Consider the following 23,049-nt stretch of genomic DNA (forward strand, 5'->3'; position numbering starts at 1 on the left):
ACACAATTCTGCAGAAGGAACAGGACAAAGCTGTCAATGTTAGCTTCCAGTGAGGTGCCAAATCTCACAGCCAGCTTTTCAAATTCTCCTCAAGCCTTATCACCAGGATACAGCAAGCAAGATAAAGAAACTGCCAAAACACTTAATTAACTCTCCTGGCATTGGTAGCTGCTTGAGAAGAGCTTAACTTCCCGACATTCCTCAGGAGGAGGGAAGGTGGACAGGCACATTATTCTTTTTCATGGAAAGGAAAACTTTTGGAGTACAAAGAGAGGGAAAACATGCCAGTCTTCATACTAACCTCCCCATAAACTCACAGGCCAAGAGTTGGACTGACCGCCTGAAAGTCCTGGGCCCAGCTCAGTGTTACTAGACAGGAGTCTCATGGGGTGATGAAAAACATGAGTCTGTCCGTCAGTGTGATGACCCGAGTTCCCATCCTGGCTCCATCACCTGCTCCCTGTGCGGACTTGATCAGGAACAAACTATGTGTTCCTCAGTTTCTTCATCTAGAAAAGGGGGGTGATAAGAGCACCCACTCTCAGAGGGAATCTGTGAGAACTGTATAGGAAAATAAATAATGCTTAGAATGGTGCCTGACATGCAGTTAGTACTCCAAATGTTTGCTATTCTTATAAACCCCTGCATGATCTTCCAAAGGTTTCACCGATCACTGCGACCTGAGTCACCATAAGCTCTCGGTGGTTAGAGCAGTGAGAAGTGGAGCCCACCTGAGAAGTATTCAGTGTGTCAGTTATCTAATGTGGCAGAAAAAATGACCCCCAAAATGTAGAGGTTTAAACAAACAAACATTTATGATCTCACAGTTTCTATGGGTCAGAAACCCAGGAGTGGCCACACCCTGGCTCAGGGTGTCTTACAAGGCTACAGTCGGAGTGTCAGCCAGGGCTGCAGATGTCTCCGTTTGACTAGGGGAGGACCCACTTCCAACCTCACTCATGTGGCAATTGGCAGGCCTCGGTTCCCCGCTAGCTTAGATTGGAGCCTTCCTTCAGTTCCTTGCCATATGGGCCTCTGAGTAGGGCGGCTCACAATATGGCAGCTGGCTTGCCTCGAGTGTGGGAGAGAGCTAGCCAGCGAGGGCAGGCAAGACAATGCTAGAGTGGCTCCATCATCTAACCTTGGGACTGACAGCCGCCACTTTTGCTGCATTTTCTTTGTTAAAAGTGAGTCACAATTCATACATCCATGTCTTACCATGATGATTCACAATAGTGAAAAGGTGGAAGCAACCTAAGTGTCCATCAATGGATGAATTGATAAACAAAATGTGACATATATACACCTGAATACCACTCAGCTTTAAAAAGGAAGGCAATTCTGAGACAGGCTACAACATGGATGAACCATGAGGACATTATGCTAAGTGAAACAAGCCAGTCACAAACATGGAATATGAAGAGAGAGAAAAGCAGAATTTAAAAATGCGAACTTCAAACGGCCTACAGAGGGACTTGTCCTTTTTCTTCAAGGCAAACAAAAATCTGCTTCAGTAAAACACTGGGATGGGCATGGAAGAGGGTGTTGCCCAAACCTCTGGCACACCTAACCTCCACATCTTAGACTTGGGAGTCTTTTCACTGAACGTCTTAGGGCACCATGAGTAAGTGAGTCCAGGATACATACACGCTTAAGAATGATTAAATACTGGGCCGGGCGCGGTGGCTTACACCTGTAATCCCAGCACTTTGGGAGGCCGAGGCGGGCAGATCACGAGATCAGGAGATCGAGACCACCCCGGCTAACACACTGAAACCCCGTCTCTACTAAAAAATACAAAAAATTAGCTGGGCGTGGTGGTGGGCGCCTGTAGTCCCAGCTACTCTGGAGGCTGAGGCAGGAGAATGGTGTGAACCCGGGAGGTGGAGCTTGCAGTGAGGCCGAGATCGCGCCACTGCACTCCAGCCTGGGCGACAGAGAGAGACTCCGCTTCAAAAAAAAGAGAAATGATTAAACACTGTATGATTCCACTATATGAGGTACCTAGAGTTACCAAATTAATGAAGATAGAAGTGGAATGATGACTGCCCGGGGCCTGGGGGGAAGGAGAATAGGGAGTTATTTTTTAATGGGTATAGAGTTTCAGATTTGCAAAATGAAAACGTTCTGGAGATTGGTTGCACAACAATGTGAACATACTTAACACCTACTGAACTGTACACTTACAAATGGTTAAAATGATACATTTTATGGTAGACAAATTTTGACACACACCAAAAGAATGGGATCTAAGATCTAGATCACATTTGAAGGGATGAGATTATACCAAGGCATGAATACCAGGAGGTGGGGATCATCAGAGGTTGCCCGCCACATTCAGTCAACATTTGTAAGGCCACCTGAGTGCCGCCAACCCCCAACATGTACATGGCAGGACCTGCTAACTCTCAGATGTGTCCCTCCCACAGAGAGTTCCCAAGCAACAGAAAAGCCATCGAAAGCCTGCTCCACAGCTATTACTTTATTTCTTGGAAATGGGTTATGTTGCCAATCAATGAAGCCCCAATTAAAATTCAGTTCCACCACAACCTTCTTTGGTCTCTAATACATCTCATATAGAATACAAAGACAGAATAATGACTGCACTTTCAGGGCCCCATTCTCATGCCTAGTTCCTTACAGACTGTACTGTTAGTTTTCAAGGCCAAGGATAAGGAGGGGAACTAAATCCCAGATAATGAGAGAAAGGAGGAGGGGCTCCCATAAACTGGTGTAGCTAAAGTGGAGAAACCACTATTTCATACCCTAGTCAAATTGGAAGAAAATTATTTCAAGCACTCTCTTTCTGGTCTTGGAGCCAGCCAGTTTGCTCTACCCCATCAAGATAAATATGATAAAATATCATTTTTTCCCACATAACTGAGAGCAAAGATCTATTTTTAAGGGCTACGCACCCAGCAGAAGGAGAGAGAACAAAGTTTGACTAAGTGAGCTCATGTACAGAGGTGCTTAACAGAGTACTCAGTGCATCAAAAGGTACTGTTAAGATGGCAGTGAGTCGGCCGGGTGCGGTGGCTCACGCCTGTAATCCCAGCACTTTGGGAGGCTGAGGCGGGTGGATCACGAGATCAGGAGATCAAGACCATCCTGGCTAAGATGGTGAAACCCCGTCTCTACTAAAAATACAAAAAATAAGCCAGGCGTAGTGGCGGGCGCCTGTAGTCCCAGCTACTCGGGAGGCTGAGGCAGGAGAATGGAATGAACCCACGAGGTGGAGCTTGCAGTGAGCCGAGATCGTGCCACTGCACTCCAGCCTGAGCAACAAGAGTGAGACTCCGTCTCAAAATAAAAAAAAAAAAGGATGACAGTGGGTCAAATCCTATGTGGCATAGGGCAATATTTTGTCTAGTCAAAATATCTCTGAGATTCTTCAGGAAAATACTGCATAGAGCTCAGTGTGGGTCAGTTTTCCCACAGCACTGATGCGCTGGGGTTCCTTTGGTCAAGCACCAAAATGAGTTAGTCGGTTTGGACATAGAGGTTACATGATGCAAGAAAACACACCCTCAATACCAGAGTCTCACTCAGGGCAGGGAGATGTGTACACCCTATGAGGGATGAGGCTGCAGAATTACAGACAGCTAAGGGAACTCCAGATCTGTCTCCCATCACACACTCACTGCAGGGCAGATTCCCACTGAGGAAATGACGGAATTTTCTACTCAATTTAAACAACAATAATAATACTTGTTGTTATTATTTTAATAGATCATGGGTATCTGAACTCACATAACTTAAAAACCTATATGGTGCAATACCACACAGGGTGCAAATTAAAACACAGCATATAACAACACTCTACCAAGAAGTCTTTCCTAGTCTTCAGCACTTAGCAAATCCACTATGTACAGAGCACAATGCCACCACATAGGTTCGGCAGGATTTGAGAGGCAAAATGGGCACACGTCCTGTTCTTGTTACTCTTCTTGGGTAGCTCACAGCAATACCTTCCACAGGTGGCCACCTTGTGGGGTGGCTGTTATACCCATGAAACTGACAGGTGTCACCAACTGCCTGGTGGGCCTTATTTTCTGGGAGCATGTGCATACGTAGCTTATTTTCTAAGGGGATGCCCTCTGGCTAAGGAAGGCACAAAGCTGAGATTCTAAGGAAAGTATGTGTCAAGAGTTGGGCTTCATATGTATGTGTCCACCACTAACTTTCTCCATAAACCTCATATTTATGGGACGTGGAATATGGTGAGAGAGAAAAGCAGAATTTAAAAAAATAGGAGCTTTAAACAGCCTACAGAGGGACCCACCATTCTTCTTAAGGGCCAGCAAAAATCTGCTTCAGTAAAATACTGGGATGGGCACAGAAGAGGGTGTTGCCCAAACTACTGACAGGCCTAACCTCCACATCTTAGATGTGGGAGTCTTTTCACTGAACGTCTTAGGGCACCATGAGGAAGTGAGTCCAGGATACATACACTTAAGAAACTGTATAGGCCGGGCGCAGTGGCTCACGCCTGTAATCCCAGCACTTGGGGAGGCCAAGGCAGGCAGATCACGAGGTCAAGAGATCAAGACCACCCTGGCCAACATGGTGAAACCCATCTCTACTAAAAATACAAAAATTAGCTGGACATGGTGGCGCACGCCTGTAGTCCCAGCTACTCGGGAGGCTGAGGCAGGAGATCGCTTGAACCCGGGAGGCAGAGGTTGCAGTGAGCCAAGATCATGTCACTGCACTTCAGCCTGGGTGACAGAGCAAGACTCCGTCCATGCCACCCCCTCAAAAAAGAAACAATCTCCATAGAAAATGTTCCTCAATCCTTCCTATCTATGCTAATACTTACTTGATTTTGTATTCTTGTTCCCTATTTGGTGTCCATCACTGGCAAGACACTGGCATGTTTGGTTTTATAAAAATTTGATCTTGTGTAAAGGCCAGCAATACATTGCGTTCAGTCAGAAGTTTGGAAATTTCTAGGCAAATGGCAGGATTATAAACCTCTCTCAGGTGAGTGTAGAATGGCGGCACTCAGCCTTCAGTGTGCATTAGAATCACCTTGAGGGCTTCTTAAGTAAAACACCAATGGCTGGGCCCACTCCCGCCAGTTGATTTAGCTTATCTAGAATGGGGCCTGAACAACTGCATTTCTGGCTGGGCCCACCGACACCAGTTGATTTAGCTGGTCTAGAATGGCGCCTGAACAACTGCATTTCCTGAGTTCTCATGTGATGCTGATGCTCCCGGACTGAGGAGTATACTTTGAGAACCACTGTGAAGGGTGGCCCCAAGAAAGGCATTTTCCAGGCAAAGACAGTCAGAAGCTAATTCTATCCAAGACTCGCCTCCCACAGCTGTTCTCTGCACAAATCTTGGCAAAGTCTATGCCAATACACATTTTGTCTTTTCTTTCCTATGGACCTCAGGCATATAGATTTAGATTGACCATAATCCTTGGTTTGTAGCCCACTCTCACCAGTGGTTATGTATGACCATCTGTTTGTTCATTCATTCATTTTTAATAGCATAAACACCAATCAAAATAAAAGCTAAGACCTTGAAAATAACCTACATCTAACTACATGGAACTTATCCATCATCTATCCTACCTCCCAATATATGAGTTAACCAGCTAAGCAGTAAACCATCATTCTCTTACTTTTCTTTTTACACTTTTATTAGATCTATAAACTATGGTACAATCATACAGTAGAACACTGAACATCAGTCAAGACAATCAATCTCCAACAACAAACAATAATACAGGTGAATCACAGCAATATAATACTAAGTGAAAATAGGAAAGATTACTTACAGATGATACCAGTTTATAACATTAGAAATAGATATTCTTTTGGACGCCTTAAAACAGACGTGCATTTTAAATCTTAGTATTTCTAATCACTGAAGAAAGGCTAAAAAAAAAAAGAGTCCATGAGTAAAGAAATGTACCCGGTCAGTTTTAACTAGGGAGGACATGACCTTATCCCATTGTGTCCTCCTCAGACTCCCTAACAAAGCTCATCTTCCCATCCTCCAGCTGCATCCCTCAGCTTCCATGAGACAGCCCCCAAATCAATAGCCCAGACACAAGGAGGCAATTCACAGAAAAGGAAACAAAGTAGTAAACAAACATGACGGGGAAAAATGTGAACTCTGCTCATAATCAGAGAAATGCAAATGAAAGCATTTGGGGAGGTTGTCATTCTATGACTACCAAATTAGCAAAAATGGGAAAAACAATAGGGCAGCAGTTGTGATGCCTGTGAATGTCTGTGATAGCACAGCAAAACTGACAGGCACAGACAATGATGTCAGCAATGTAAACTAAAAAAAAACAAAACAACAACAACAAAAAACAAACAAACAGCTGCATGCTGAGGTGTAACGGACACCTGTGCAGACATCCCACTCTGCGGACTTTATCCCAAAGAAGTAATTCAAGGAAAAGAAACAACCTGGATTGCCCCAATAAGGCAGTGCCTCAGAAAACCACAGGAGAGCAACATGACAGTATGTAACACAGTTGGGGCATATTACAGTTTCAAAGAGAAATGTATAGATGATATTTAATTCAGGAACAATACAAAATTCAAAATGGTAGGTGTGTTGTAGTTAAAGCCATGTAAACACGAGTACCTACCTGTACAAGGGCTGCAAGGCTGAGTGCAAAAACTAACAGAGCTATTGTGTTTGGAAGTGGGGATGGGTGTTGTCTGCCTTTCAGTGTGTTCCATTACTGCAGTATTGTGTTGCAATTATATTTTTAGAGCTTGAGAGGTTCCTACCTTGAGAACTTTCACAGCTTTCCTCATCACTGTTGTCTTGACAGTTATTCTGTCCATCGCAGATGAAGCTCTTGTCAATACAGAGGCCGTTCTTGCAGTGGTAGCGGGCGGTAGAGCAAAGCAGAGGGTTTGCTGCTGCAGAGGGAAAACACAGCACATTACCAGGGAGGCCAGCAAGTTCCCTCGGGGACCCTGGAACTTCTTCCAGCCTGGGGTGTGTCCCGCTCAGGAAGCAGTAAGCTTATCTTCTAAGCTGGCAGACTCAAAGCCCATCCTGGAAGGCTGGCCAGCCAAACCTGGACACAAGACTTACTCTGCCTCATTCTAAAACCTCCTGGGGGTCTTTGGAGAGATCTGCCACTCTGGTTGTCAGTCTGCTTACTAACTGAATATTGATGCCTTTCAACACCAGCAACAGGAATCTCTCCAAGATGCATCGAATTTGGGTTTGTCAACATGTACCTTTTTTGGTGACAGCACAGGGTCATTCACAGGAACATTAATTTTTAGACCAGGCTATAATACAGGGTTGCCTTTGGCTCCTTTTTAGAACTTTCTAGTCTCTTTTTAAACTATCCTAGGCTGTTGTGCTTTTGGAATTGTTTCTAATTTTTTTTTCTATTTTTTTTTATTTATGCAAATATATGGGGTACAGGAGAAATTTTGTTACATACACAAAATGCATGATGTGATCAAGTCAGGGTATTCAGGTGTCCATTACTCAAGTGCAGTACATTTTTGTTAAGTATATTCACCCTACTCTGGTTTCCTTTTATCTCACTGTATGTTTGTATCTTTTAACCCACTTCTCTTCATCTCTTTATCTTCCTCCCTTCCCCCCACTCACCCTTCCAAGTCTCTGGTTTCTGTTATCTATTTTGCCACTCTCCACCCCCACATGCTAAATGCCTCACCCGAAATGGTCAACCCGAAGGCTGGCCAGCAACCACTAAGGGGTCTGGGCAAAACCTGAACCTCATGGACATATCCTGGAGGTGGCAAGAGTGAATGGCTGGTAGCATAAGAGACACATGGAGCAAAGCCAAGCCAGAAGGAGTAGCTGAGGCAGGGATTGACGCACCTCTCTGCCACTGTGGAAGTATAGACATGATCTGATCCCACAGCTGTGTAGGATGCTTCCAGTTCCCTAACTATATATCAGTCTTTTAATTCCTTACTTATTCTTTATGACACACTAAGGTAAACTTAATAGCCTCGATTTCTTCTTTGCAAACAAAAAAGCCCATGAACCTAGTTGGTCAGTGAGCATTTTCTGAGCAGCTCCTCCAGGAGGCTCCTATTCTAGGCACTTTCTGAGACCTCAAAAGAAATGACAGATCTGGGCCCTCCCCTTAAGAAGAAGTGTGACAATTGGCCAGTACAAGGTCAGCACAAAACTACTTAACAACACAACAGCAAATCTCCACAGAAAACTAGTATTTCTACAATACAATTTACTTGCAGTATGATTCAAACAAGGTTCTTTCCAGGGCTCTGTTTTCAATAACTGAATCAGCCAAGTAGAAATTACTCCAGTCCCAGCTCTGCCACTTATTAATCTTGGGCAAATTACTTCACCTCTCTGAGTCTCAGCTGCTTTATCTGTGGACAGGACCCTCTACATGATTTGTGAGGTCCAGTGTCTACTGAAAATCTGGGATCTGCTGTCAAAAATTATTTTAAAAACTCAAGATGGCAAGAGCAGAACATAAAACCAAGCATGGTCCCCTTCTAAGCTAAGCACTGGCCCTGTATGGCTATGCCAGCCACAGACCAAGAAGCTAATACTGCTACTTACAGCATTAAACTGCACATCAAATGATATCCATGGGAAAATGTACAGTGCCCAGTCTGACATGTAGCACAGGCTCAGGGAATGTTATACTCATTCCCCTCATTATGTGAATCTCGGTCCTACAGAGTGTGGCCCTCCCACAAGGAGCAACATCTGTAATGATGAAGAGGGGTCATCCCAGATCTCGGGGAATGAACTGAGCTGGCACCCACATTGCATGTGGTGGGTACAGCACCAGAACAGACGCCAGGCCCAGCATAGAAGATTGCTATGTTGCTACAGGATCAGGGCCACACCAGCTCCAGCGTCTCTCTGTGGTCCTCAATGGCAAGATGGCAGTTGTAATCTACTCCCTATGCTTCGCTCAGCTGTTGTGAACACAGAGATCACAGCTGCAAGGACTTGGTTAACTTCAGAACGCTATCTAAAGCTGAGGAACTGAAGACTTTTTTAACTATTCAATTCCAAAAGTTTGATTTGAAAGGTCAGAGAGGTAGGGAAATGGAGGAAACCAGTGCTTTCAGTGTTGAGGATGATGGACCAATGATGTAAAGTCAAACAAAAGTGGTCTGGCCTGAAAATGGAAGTTTTAATTATTGACATCGCTGTGGGCCAGAGAATGGCTCAACTGGATCAAGCTGAAACCAAGGTCTGACTTCAGCCAAAACCGAGATGGAGAAATCCAAAACCACAAATCACGTTTGGTTTTTGTCCAAGGCAGCTCTCCAAACCCTTGTGTCCATCAACATCCCACCACGGTGGCCTTCAGCTTCTCTAGGACCTTGTGGGTCACATCTATGCAACCAAAACATCAGTAACCATCTGCTCACTCAGACAGCCTGGGAAAGGCATTCTAAGTGCTCCAAGACGGGGTGTTCGTAAGCTTATGTAAACGTCCTGATGGGGAAAGCTGTGCAGAGTCATCCTTGCTGAAAACCACTGTCATCTATTTACTTTTCCTTCAGTCTTAGACCCTTTCAACCTCTCAAACTTTCCAAGGAAAAATGTCACATACGTGTTTATGTGTGTGTATGTCTACAAGTATGTGTATGTATGTTTAAAAACCAAGTCACAGATTGGTTTTAATGCATATAACCCAAAAGACTAGTAGCCAGAATATGTAAAGAACTCTCAAAAATCAAAAAGAAAAGATAACTCAATAGAAAAAAGGGCCGAGGATGTAATCAGGCAATTGACGTAAGAGGAACGGCAAATGGTCAGTAAAAATGTGAAATAATGTATACTGTCACATGACGTGCCACTATGGATGAGACTTACCACATTCAAGGTCTTAAAGTACCAGGTCATTGGCAAGAATATGGAGGGAGAGGAAGTCTCATAAATTACAAGTGGGGGGTGCAAATTGGTAAGTCCACCTAGGAGGCCCATTTAGGAATAGTAAAGCCTACGGTGCACATGGCATGGCCCAGTAATTTCACTTCCAGCTATATACTCTTCTCTAGAGAGACTCTTTTTTCTTCCTTTTTAAGAAACAGGGTTTCAGTCACCGACTGCAGTGCAGTGGTGTAATCATTCCTCACTGTAGCCTTCAACTCCTGGGCTCAAGCGATCCTCCCACCTCAGCCTCCTGAGTAGCCAGGACTACAGGCATATACCACCACACCTAGCTAATTATTTAATGTTTTGTAGAGACAGGGGTCTTGCTATGAAGCTCAGCTTGGTCTCAAATCCTGGCCTCAAGCAATCCTCCCACTTCAGCCTCCCAAAGTGTTGTAATTATAGGTGTGAGCCACTGCAAGACTCTTGAAGAAACAAAAATGTTTACTGAAGCCATTATTTGTAAAATTAAAAAATCAGAAATGACTAAAATGGGCCAGACATGGTGACTCGCACCTGTAATCCCAGCACTTTGAGAGGCTGAGGTGGGTGGATCATTTGAGGTCAGGAGGTCAAGACCAGCCTGGCCAACATAGTGAAACCCTGCCTTTACTAAAAATACAAAAATTGGCTGGGTGGTAGTGGCGCATGCCTGTAATCCCAGCTACTTGGGAGGCTGAGGCAGGAGTATCGCTTGAGCCTGAGAGGCAGAAGTTGAAGTGAGACGAGTCCGTGCCACTGCACTCCAGCCTGGGTGACAGAGTGAGACCCTGTCTCAAAAAAAAAAAAAAAAGAAAAGAAAAGGCTCAAATGTTTACTTATAAGAGAATAGATACCATGTGTTATACTGTTACAATGCCAGGGCTGGCTAACTGTTCCTATCAAGGGCCAGATAGTAAATATTGTAGGTTTTGGTAGTTGTTTGGTCTTTTGTATCTGTTGTGATGACTCAACTTGGCCATTGTGTCACAAAGCAGCCATAGGCAATTTGTAAATGAAGGGCATACTATGTATGCATACAACTTTATGTACAAAAACTGGTGCTAGGCAAAATAGGGCCATAGTGCATCAACTGATGCTGTATTGTAGTGAAAAATCAATGAACTGGTGTCAAGATGGACGAATCCCACAAATACAATAGTGAGGGAGAAAAGCAAGCAGTGATGGTGCCAGGAAGCAGACAAATGCCTGGGCAGACAGGGGCGAGTCCCCGGTGAAACCCCACCTCCAAGCCAAAGAAAGTTTAAAGCCTGAAAGCCAAGCTACAAGTCAAATCCACGGACCGGACTGAGAAACTGTCTTCTTATTTGGTGCATTCTCCTCTGATGGATCCCCACCATCACCTATTTTACATAATACCTATCCTTTCCTAATTGGTTTTCTACACTGTCACACCCACCTTTGAGTGGTGTCTTCACTTTAACCTTTTTTGCATAGTCACAAACCAATCAGCATGGACTCCCCATTCTGAGTCCATAAAAAGCCCTGGACCCAGACACACTGGGAGAGAAAACCACCCCTGCATCCCCTTTCCACTGAGAGCTGTTCTAACACTCAATAAAATTCTTCTCTACCCCCACTCACCCTTCAAATTGTCAGCATATCCTCATTCTTCTTGGACATGGGACAAGAGCTCAGGAACCACTGAACGTGGGTACAACCTATAATACAGGTGGGCTGAATAGGCAGGGTGCCTCCAGCAGCAGACCTGGGGTGGAGTAAGGCCCGGGCGGGGCAGGGAGCGTCACTGCCTGTGGAGGTACCCGACTGGCAAAGTGGCCCAGAAAAATCCTGTGTCAGTAGTAGGCTATGTACTGTACTATATTACATTAATATGAAGTTACCCCACTCAAGAGAATGCTACTTATCATAGCAGGATAAAAAAAATATATACGGAAAGAAAAAAAAACTTTAATGGGAATAAACAACCCCAAGTCCAGAGCAATGGACGCCTCTGGAGAAAAGAGAAGATCCCAAAGGGGCATGGCTGGAATTTCTAATTATATTTGGTAATATTTTATTATTTTAAAATTCTGAAGCAAATATAGCAACACAGTGACACATTTTTGAAACTGGATGTTGGGAATGCAGGTGTTCATTTTACTTTATTTTTCCTTTTCAGTATGTTTGAGAAACTTCACTAAACATTTTTGAACGTCTAGTCTAGCAGAAATGTTTCAGTGAGCACTCACTTTCCTCCCCTTTTACTCTCCCATCATAAAGCTCTCCCTGGTCCACAAACACCTCTTAATATTTAATATCTTTCACACTCAGGGGCATAGTTGCTCAGGAGACATAGCTATATCCTTGTATACAACCACACCTAGCATTCCACCTTGGCAATGACTCCTCATAAAACACAGTGTAATCTCCCCCATCCTTTGCAGGGCAGAAAAAACAGAAGCAGAGGATGGTAGAGGAACACAGCCCAAACCCAGCAGCAAGCCACAGAAAAACGCCTCCCAACCATCAAAATCTACATCACAATGTTCATGCCTTGAAAGTGCCAGGAGCTTCCTCAAGGAAAAGGCCTCAGGCCATCACCTCTCTTAGGGTCTATGGCTTCTCCATTTACGTAAATTCCAACAAGTTCTGTATTCCAGCTCCCAAGGACAAAGCAAATAAAAAGGGAGAGGGGATGCCACTTACTGCCTTGTAGACAAACTGGCAGCAAGAAATAAAAGCTGACAGCCAGAGAAGGGGACAGAAAAGCTCTAAAAAGCAACTTCAAGAATTCCAAAAGCTAAAAATTTGATCACATGGCGGTAGAGAGTGGAAAAACAGATAACAGAGACTGGGAAGGGTGAGCCGGGGGAAGGGAGGAAGATAAAGGGATGAAGAGAAGTGGGTTAAAGGATACAAACATACAGTGAGATAAAAGGAAACCAGAGTAGGGTGAACATACTTAACAAAAATGCACTGCACTTGAGTAATGGACACCTAAATACCCTGATTTGATCACATCATGCATTATGTGTATGTAACAAAATTTCTCCTGTACTCCATATATGTGCATAAATTTAAAAAATAAAAATAAAAATATTTTTAAAAGAATTCCAAAAGCACAACAGCCTAGAATAGTTCAAAAAGAGACTAGAAAGTTCTAAAAAGGAGCCAAAGGCAACCCTGTATTATAGCCTGGTCTAAAAATTAATGTTCCTAAGAATGACCCTGTGCTACTACCAAAAAAGGTACATGTTGACAAAGCCAAGATTTGATACATCTCAGAGAGATTCCTGTTGATGGTGTTGAAAGGCATAAATATTCAGTTATTAAGCAGACTTACTTAACCAGAGTGGCAGATCTCTCTCCAAAGACCCCAGACAGCTCAGATTTCACTACATTTCTTCCAGAGCCTCTGCAGCTATTTACTTGGCTCAGCCAGATTTCAGAATGATTGTATTTGGGACTATGGTAGACAAGTCTTAGGGGTTTCTGTGGTCCCATGGGGCCTGGTCCAGGACCCTGGAAATAGTAAATGCTCAATGAACAGATCATAAACAGACCAGGAAACATTTCATCCTCTGGGATGTTATGTTTCACTATATTTTAGCCATATTTAATGTGCTCCAAATGTTTGTTTTCTTTGTCCTTGTTAGGGCTTACTAGTCACTGAGAAATGTATTATGTTACTCAGTTAACTAGGGAGAGGAACATAGTATTTTACAATATTTATTTCACTAGGGGTGGAAAAAATTGTCTGCAGAGTCAACTTCAAAAACTGAATCATAGGCTCAAAAGCTCCTTGGTTATTATTACCCAAAAAAACACAGGGTTCTAAAGCTCTATTTCCCAAGCCACAACACTCAGGAAAAAGAACTTGTCTCTCTCTCTGGCAGAGGGAGGGAGGCAGGCAGGAGTGAAGGGAACCGCTTAGTGGTTAATTAAACTGGCAGGGTTTACTTCAACCACATCTAAAAGATAGGACCGAGGGACCACTGTGGTCTCCCAAAGGCAACTGACCGGCTTCAAGACAGGAAATGAAGCAATCTGTCTACAGTGGGACTTAGGAAATGCACTCTTTAATTCATTTAAAGTCTGTGAAGTCGGCTCCTCTCCTACCTCAAAGGGTCTTGACAAAAACACATAAACGAGAAACTCCTTGTCATTAGCCCCCACAATTCCCATCGGCTCCTCCATCCTGAGGTGGTCACCACTCACTTCCCAACCTCATAGCCTCCACACAGTCCTTGTCTTCCCAGCCCCAATTTCCCTGGAAACCAGGCAACTGAGGGAGAGGGGGCTGCACTGAGACTTTCTCTTCTAGAGGATAGAGGGCGCCTGGCCCCAGGAAAGCAGAGCCCACTGAAGCAGTCTCCCTGCCAATCATCCCAACAACAAGCCCTGAACTCTTTGTGACTTGGAAAATGCTCACTGCCTTGACCCTGGCTTGCCTATGGACACCTGTCAGTTCTTCCTTCCAAAGTCTGCTCAACAGGTCCTCTGGGCCTCTCTCAGACCCAAGGCTACCAGGTCCCCCAGCCTCAGCAGTCCTTCCCGCTCCAAGACAGAATATAGCCTATGTACAGCCGCATTCTGCACATGGAACTTCTTCTGTGTCTGTAGGAGAGGAAAGGGCCGCCACTCTGGGCAAGCAGGCAAGAGGCAAAAATACTTCAGTCTTGCTTCTCTTTTCCTCAGGCTCTAAGGACTCAGAGGATTTTAATTTTCAAAACCCCTCTAGAGTCAGTGCAAGGGGCCACTGGCAGAACTCAGTCATTCCTAATGGTAGTCTGTTTCTTCCTTGTCGGTAAAGGCTTCCTGGACATGGTTATCTCCCGTCCAACACCCAACCCTGCCTTTTCCAGGGAACAAGTCCGGTATCACTGCTTCAATCACCACCTTTCTGTGGATAGCTCCCTAAACCTTCCCCCAGAAATAAACATCTTTCTCCTACTGCCTCATGGGTTCCTCTGCCTGAACACCCTCTCACCTCAAACTCTGCATGTTTGAAACTGACATTCTCCCCTCTGCTCCTAGCCTCTCCCTCTTCCTGCGGTCCTACTGCTATGAAAGTGCCACCATTTCCTAGTTCCCCAGTTTCCAGTCACGTGATCGTCTTCCTCTCCTCATCCTGCATCAGCTCAGTATCAACTGCTTCTCACTGAGTATAAAATATAACCTTTTATAATCTCAACTTTTTATGATCTGCCCCAGCTGACAATTCCAAGCAAACATTTTGCTGCAGTGGTTAGAAGTGAAGGTGTGAAGTCCACCTGGGCTCAAATTTCAGCCTACCACTTCACTAGCTATATGATGTTGGAAAAATTATTCAACTTCTCTAAGCCTCAATGTCCTCATCTGTAAAGTGAGGACAAAAATAATGTCTCTGTCATAAGCTTTTATAAAAATTAAATGAGCAAAGCATGGAAAATAGCATGTGGGCCATAGCAGGTGCTCAATAAATGTTTCTTATAATAATTATTAGCCAGGCATGATGGCTCAAGCCTGTAGTCCCAGCACTTCAGGTTGTTGAAGTGAGGATAGCTTGGGGCTAGGAGTTTGAGACCATTCAAGGTAGCATAGCAAGACCCCTTCTCTACAAAAAAAAAAAAAAAAAAAAAAAAAAGTTCAAAAATTAGCCAGGCAAGGTGGCATGCACCTGTATTTCCAGCTATTTAAGAGGCTGAGATGGGAGTATCAATTGAACCCAGGTGTCTAAAGTACAATGAGCTATGATTGCACCACTGCACTTTAGCCTGGGCAACAGAGTAAGACCCTGTCTCTAAAATGTATGTATTGGGCAAAAATTAGCTGGGCATTGTGGCACACGCCTGTAATCCCAGCTACTCGGGAGTCTGAGGCAGGAGAATTGCTTGAACCTGGGAGGCAGAGGTTGCAGTTAGCCGAGATCGTGCCACTGCACTCCAGCCTGGCGACAGAGCGAGACTCCATCTCAAAAAAAAAAAAAAAATGTATTGGGAATACACATTCATATAACAGTTAAAAGTTCAGGCTATGTATTTATACCGCCTAGGTTGATGCCTCAACTATGCCACTTACTAAGTGTGTGAGTATGGGCAAGTTATTTATCCTTTCTATGTCTCTGTTCCCTTATGTATAAAAAGGAGGTAATAATACTATCTACCTAAAATGAGATAATAATCCACGTAAAGCATGTAGAAACAGGCCATACACAAGGTAAGTGCTCAGTAACTGTCAGCCAAGCAGTTCACTTGCCCTGAAAGTTTATATACTATACAGGCAAGTCAATATGCCATTACGAGAAAGCATGAGAAGTACCATTTATTCAGTATATGTTTGTTGCTTGCTAAGGCTGAGCCTGACAATATACATGGCACTGGAAATATAGCTGTGAGCCACACCATAATACCACCTCATGGTTGTCACAATGTAGTAGGGAAGACAGTAAATGTGGGGAAGGATGACGCAGGGGACAGAAACACAGTGTGAGACTGGGGAGGAGAGGGGTCATTTTTCATAGAGTGGTCATGGAAGGCCTCTCTGATGAGGTGACATTTGTTTGAAGAACACATGTCTGAGAACACACAGACAGGATGATGGTGTGAGAACACACAGGAGGATGACCCAGCCCAGCCCTGGCAAACCAGAAAGATTTCCAAAGGAAACCAGTCATGTAAGAGTCTTTAAGGAGACCTTGATGATGCAGCTTTGGAGTACTGGGAGGAAAAATTCTCTTGTTGACCCTTTTAGCTCGGCTAGTCCACCCAATAAAAGACACAGCTTTCTGAGGCTACAACTGATGAACTGGCTGAGAGGTGAAGAGGAAATGGGGACTCTCATCTGGATTGACATGAATAGAGCTACAGAAATATGCCAGCAGTGTGGAGCTCTGTGCACAAAAACACAGACATACTAGCTAAATGATTCAGTGGTACTCAGAATTCAGGCAAGAATTTGTCATCAGTGGAGAGATACAGTCCAGGACACAGTGGTTTTTCTGGGCACAACTACACTAAAAGCTGTAGCAGAAGATCTTCAGCTTGAATCAACTTTCTATCGTGGTCCCCCAGACACCCTGCCGTTTCAGTTCTTGGCTGGAGTCCTCGTCCTTACTGAATGAGGACTGGGGTGAGAGCCGTGCTGCCAGCCAACCCAGGGTTTCACCTCCAGCCAAGAACGTATGAGGACAGCGGAAGAAAGAGGCCAAACAGCAAAATGCAGAAAGGAAAAAAAGTCAAAGGGCAAAATCTCAGCATTGTGAAGCTCTAAAAGAAAATACTGGTTTTGGGGGGCTGGGTGGGGTGGCTCACACCTGTAATCCAAGTACTTTGGGAGGCTAAGGCAAGCAGTTGGCTTGAGCTCAGGAGTTCAAGACCAGCCTGGGCAACATGGCAAAACCCCATCTTTACATTTTTTTTTTTTTTTTAATTTGGCTGGATGCAGTGGCTCATGCCTATAATCCCAGCGCTTTGAGAGGCCAAGCAGGGTGGATTTCTTGAGGCTAGGAGTTCGACACCAGCCTGGGTAACAGGGTGAAACTCCAACACTACTAAAACTACAAAAAAAAATTTAGCCTGGTGTGGCAGTGTGCGCCTGAAGTCCCAGCTACTCTTGGGCAGCTGAGATGGAAGAATCACCTGAGCCTGGGAAGTCAAGGCTACAGTGAGCTGTGTTCGTACTACTGCACTCCAGCCTAGAAAATGAGAGCGAGACCCTATTTGGAAAAAAAAAAAATTATATATACTGGGTTTTTGCTTATCCTCACTCTTGAGTGCAAAATGAATGCTAAACCTGGAAAACACATGTCTGCAAACCAAAGTTCTTTAAAAATATAACTCTCTAGTTATTTTTGTTAAAGTCAAGACATCACCAAACAGAACCACTTCTTTAACTTTTATTTATTTCTTCTCACCATTTCATTATGGAAAATTTCAAACATATACAAAAATACAGACTGGTTTATTGAACTCCATGGGTTTAACAATTATCAACTCACTGACCATTTTGTTTCAATCCCTGATGGAATTGGCTTGAAGTACATCCCAGATAGCACATAATCTCTTTATATACTTCAGTATATATTTCTAAAAGATAAGGACTTTAAAAAATAGACACAATATCATTCTTACATATTAAAAATAAATAATAATGCCTTAATATCAAGTATCAAACCATGATGTAAACTTCTCTATCTCAATTTTTTTAATAGTTGATTTGTATGATCAGCATTCAAATATGGTCCACACATCACATTTGGTTAATTTGTCTTTTACTCTCTTTCAATCTATAAGTTCCCTTTTCCTCTGTTTTTTTTCTTAGAGTTTATTTATGAATGAAACTGGGTCTTGAAGAATTTCCCATATTCTGTATCTAAAAGTTTGCCTCCCTGTGGGGTCATTAACATACTTCCCTGTCCCTGAATTTCCAGTAAACTAATGGTTAGATTTAGAGGCTTAATCAGATTCAGGTGGGATGTTTTTGGCAGAACAATCTCATAATGGCGATGTGTATTCCTTTGCACCGCATCAGACGACTGTCTTTTTGTGCTGCTGAAACTGGCTTATGGAAGTTCCCGCTCCAGGTCAGATGCAGTCATCACACCTCACTCTGGCTTTCTCACTGAATATCATTTAAAAAACCTGAAGAGAATGCATGCAGTAGCTGTGAAGGGTAATTTGGTGCAGGTCAAATGGAGAATAAGACCAAAAACTATCACCAAAATGGTGGCGAGTTTACCGTATTTCTCCCTTTTGGAGGCCCAGGAAACTGGAAAGAATCAGAGACACTAAGAAGAGAAAGGAGCTCAGAAACTAACCCATAAAACTGTTTACAAACTCCTAGGATGATCCCCTCAAGCTGCATGCACATGGACCTGGTCTTAATCAGCACATCAAAGACTGAACTCACAAACTACTGGTAAGGGCACAGGCAGGACACATCCAAATAGCATTGCAAAAACAGCGTGAAAACAATTGTAACCATAGCCCACAGAGGGCTGGTAGAAACCTGTGGCCTGACCTGCCCAGGTCATTTACCTACTAAAACACATACGTAAGCACTCCTGCTAGGCTTCAAATAAGACCCAGAGTGTCACACATAATAATAAAAATATCCAGAATATAATCCAAAATTACTTGTCATATTAAGAACCAAGAAAATCTCAATTCATTTGGGTTAAGACAATCAACAGAGAAATGCCAAGATGACACAGATGTTGAAGTTATATGATGAAGATTTTAGAGCAGCTATTACATAAATGCTCGAGTAAGCAGTCACACACACTCTCAAAACAAATGGAAAAACAGAAAGTCTCAGCAAAGAAAGAGAAGCTATAAAGAAAACCAAAAAGAAATTTTAGAACAGAAAGATACAGTAACTGAAATTTAAACAACTAAACAAAACAAAACACTATATAGGCTTGAAAGCAGACTGGAGATGACAGATGAAAGAGTAAGTGAGCTTGATGACAGATTAATAGAAATTGTCCAATATAAACAATAAAAATAAAAAGGAGTGATTAAAAATGAACAGAGTTCTGGTGTGGTGGCTCATGCTTATAATCCCAGCACTTTGGGAGGCTGAGGTGGGCGGATCACTTGAGCTCAGGAGTTTGAGACCAACCTAGGCAACACATCAAAACCCACCTCTACAAAAAATACAATAAAAAAAAAAATTAGCCAGGCATGGTGGTGCATGCCTGTGGTCCCAGCTACTCAGGAGGCTGAGGAGGGAGGATCACTGGAGCTCAGGAAGTTGAGGCTGCAGTGAGCCATGATCGCACCACTGCACTCTAGCCTGGGTGATGGAGTGAAACCCTGGCCTACCCCCAAAAAAATAAAAAAATAAAAACTCACAGAGCCTCAGGGACTTGTGGGACTATAAAAACAGATCTAACATTGTTGTCATTAGACTCCCATAAAGAAGGGAGAAAACGTATAGTACTTTTAAAATATCTGAAGAAATAACAGGTGAACATGTATAGCAAAAGACAAAAACCTACAGATTCAAATAGCTCAGAGAACCCTAACAGGATAAACTCAAAGAAATTATACCCAGACACACTATGATCTAACTGATGAAAACTAAAGACAACAACAAAAACAAAAAACAAAAAAACACTTCAAAGCAGCTAAATAAAAATGATGTATAATCTATGGGGAAACAACTTGAACGACTGTAAATTTCTCTTCAGAAATCGTAAAAGCCAGATAGAAGTGGCATACTTAAAGTGCTTATAGAAAAGAACTGTCAGCTCAGAATTCTATATGCAGTAAAAATATCCTTTAGGAATGAAGGTGAAATAAAGACATTCTCAGATGAAGGCAAGCTAAGATAATTTGTTACCAACTTCAGAAGAATTGCTAAAGGAAGTTCTTCACAGAGGAGGAAAATGATACTAGAAGAAGACTTGGCAATATCAGGAATGAAGGAAGAGTGATCAAATGGTGAATATCTGGGTAAATACATACCTTTGGAACTCTTCAAAATATGTTTGAATATTTAAAGCAAAAATTAAAACACGGTCTTGTGGGGTGGCTAATGTACACAGATGTATTATATAAGACAACTATACTCTAAAGTGACCTAGAGAGTGGCAAGGTTTCTATTAATACATTCTACTTGAAGTGAATCCACACTGATTCAAAGCTGTGAAAAGACTGACTGGTAGATTCAGGAGTTTTCAGCCTGATCTCTCCATTATGAAGGCCCCATCAATTTTTTACCAAATGGTTTTAAGCAGTCATTGATGATCATTACCTAGACCCATTTTTCATTAGGAGTTACAAAATGAAGATACTCTAATTTCTTTATTCTTCTATTAGCTGGTATTCTTCAATAAAAAATAACCTTTTAAAGTCAGCTATTTGATTACTCTGAAGTATAACTCACATAGGAACGAGGGGATAAATAGTTTGACTCATACTTTTATTTACCACTTTCCAACATAGTGAGCTAGAATCACTATTTTTTCTAATTAAAAAAAATTGTATTTACTTATTTATTTTTATAGAGATGGGGTCTTGCTATGTTACCCAGGCCGACCTTGAACTCCTGGGCTTAAGCAATCCTCCCACCTCACACTCTCGAGTAGCTAGGGCTAAGACGGGTGCCGCACCTCGCCCGGCTTCAGAACCACTATTTTTAAATGGTAGCTATGTCAGAGGAAGATGCTGACTTAATCCTCATTGGCATAGTTTGGAATGGGTATAATTTACTCATTTAGAAAATTAAAGACCAGACCAGGCATGGTGGCTCATGCCTATAATCCCAGCACTTAGGGAACCCAAGGCGGGAGGATTGTCTGAGCCCAGGAGTTCGAGACCAGCTTGGGCAACAGGGTAAAATGCCATTTCTACAAAAAAAAAATTGGTTTTAAATTAGGAGGGTGTGGTGGCACACCCCTGTGATCCCAGCTACTCATAAGGCTGAGGTAGAAGGATTACCTGAGCCCAGGAGGTTGAGGCTGGAGTGAGCTATGATGGCATCACTGCACTCCAGCCTGGGTGACAGAGCAAGACCTTGTCTCAAAAAAAAAGAGAAAATTAAAGACCAATGTCCAAACATTTAAATCATATAAGGTCTTTAATTATGGCAGGGAATATATAGGATGACATAATCATTTGGAATGCTTATACTATAATGTGTCATACTTGCATTTTATTGCCATTGGATTATTCTGGGGCGTGTGTGTGTGTGTGTGTGTGTGTGTGTGTAATTTCTCCCTTAGATTATAAGATCCCCATGGACAGCAGGAAGCAGAGATCAAGCTGATACTCACTTACTAAAGGATTAACTAAAATACACAAGAAGTATATTGTAAGTCCAAAATCAAAGACAAAATCCTAGTAACTATGGTCTTCTCTTACAGTTTTGTTTTAAACCACTATTTTAAAAAATCAATTACTCTGTGCCAGCCATTATACTGAGTACTTTTCAGTTATTATTTTGTCTAATTCTCCAGCAATCTAGTATCTCCAACAATGGGATAAATATTAATAGTGTCTCATTCTAACTTATGGGATATGGGCAGTTTTGCTTTCTTCTTTATACTTGTTTATATTTTCCAAGTTCTTTACAATAATGAGAAGAAAAATATTTATTAAAATATGTGGTGGGGGTACAAAAAGGGATGAATAGGACGAGCACAGAAAATGTTTAGGGCAGTGAAACTATTCTGTATGATACTATAATGGTGGCTACGTGTCATGATATACTTATCAAGATCCATAGAATGTTCAACACCAGAGTGAACCCTAATGTAAATTATGGACTTGATATGTTAACACAGGTTTGATTGTAATGATTGTATCACGCTGGACGGGGATATTGATAATGGGAGAAGCTGTGTATGTGTTGGGGCAGAGGATTTGGAAAATCTCTGTACCTTCCTCTCAGTTTTGCTGTGAACCTCAAACCCCTTTAAAACATAAAGTCTTTTATACATATATGCACAGAAAATAAACACGTAAGTTTGTTCAGAGCCGATGATAATTATGAAGGCTCAAGTAGTCTAAACATCTTGAGGAATGGGGAAAGAAGAAGAAACAGTGACCGGAGTGACCAGTGGCAGGTATGAAGCAAACTGATGGGCGAGCTGGGCCAGTATTAAAGGTGAAGAAGAGAGGCTTGAAGGTCACTGAGGCTGCTGTACACAAAGTCATTGTGGACAGCAGGATGCTAAAAGGAAGGATCTGCATGTATCCAAGGCAAGGAGTAGTTAAACCCAACAGCAAGACTGCTAAGCTGCAAGGAAAGAGGGAGTGAACATGAGTGTGTGTGTGCATGCACACTGATACCAGGGGAATATTATACAGCAGGTAAAACAAATCAGGGTGGTCACAGTCAAGGAGCACATTAACTTCATCTATGTTACTTGAACCGTTTTCTCAAGAATAAATTTTTATAGTATGCATACAAGTAACACATAAACACTTTTTGTTTGAGACAGGGTCTCGCTCTGTTGCCCAGGCTGGAGTGCAGTGGTGCCATCTCAGCTCACTGCAGCCTTGACCTCCCAGGCTCAAGCATCCTCCCACCTCATCCTCCTGAGTAGCTGGGACTAGAGGCATGTGCCACCATGCCTACCTAACTTTTGTACTTTTTGTAGAGATGGGGTTTTACCTTGTTGCCTAGGCTGGTCTTGAACTCCTGAACTCAAGCAATCCTCCCTTCTCAGCCTCCTAAAGTGCTGGGATTACAGGTGCAAGCCACCACACCTGTCCAACTTTT

At 42.9% G+C, this 23,049-nt stretch overlaps 1 protein-coding gene across 4 annotated transcripts in view; it reads right to left on the reverse strand.

The window, feature by feature from the left end:
- LDLRAD3 (low density lipoprotein receptor class A domain containing 3) overlaps positions 1-23,049 on the reverse strand; it is a 287,881-nt gene that overhangs the window by 124,984 nt on the left and 139,848 nt on the right. For all 4 annotated transcript variants that reach the window (XM_054439920.2, XM_063671005.1, XM_063671003.1 and 1 more), the window contains one exon: positions 6,762-6,896. In XM_054439920.2, coding sequence (XP_054295895.1) covers positions 6,762-6,896 — 135 coding nt within the window. The remainder of the gene's footprint in view (positions 1-6,761; positions 6,897-23,049) is intronic.

Source organism: Pongo pygmaeus, chromosome 9, assembly GCF_028885625.2.
Source record: "Pongo pygmaeus isolate AG05252 chromosome 9, NHGRI_mPonPyg2-v2.0_pri, whole genome shotgun sequence".
NCBI lineage: Eukaryota > Metazoa > Chordata > Mammalia > Primates > Hominidae > Pongo > Pongo pygmaeus.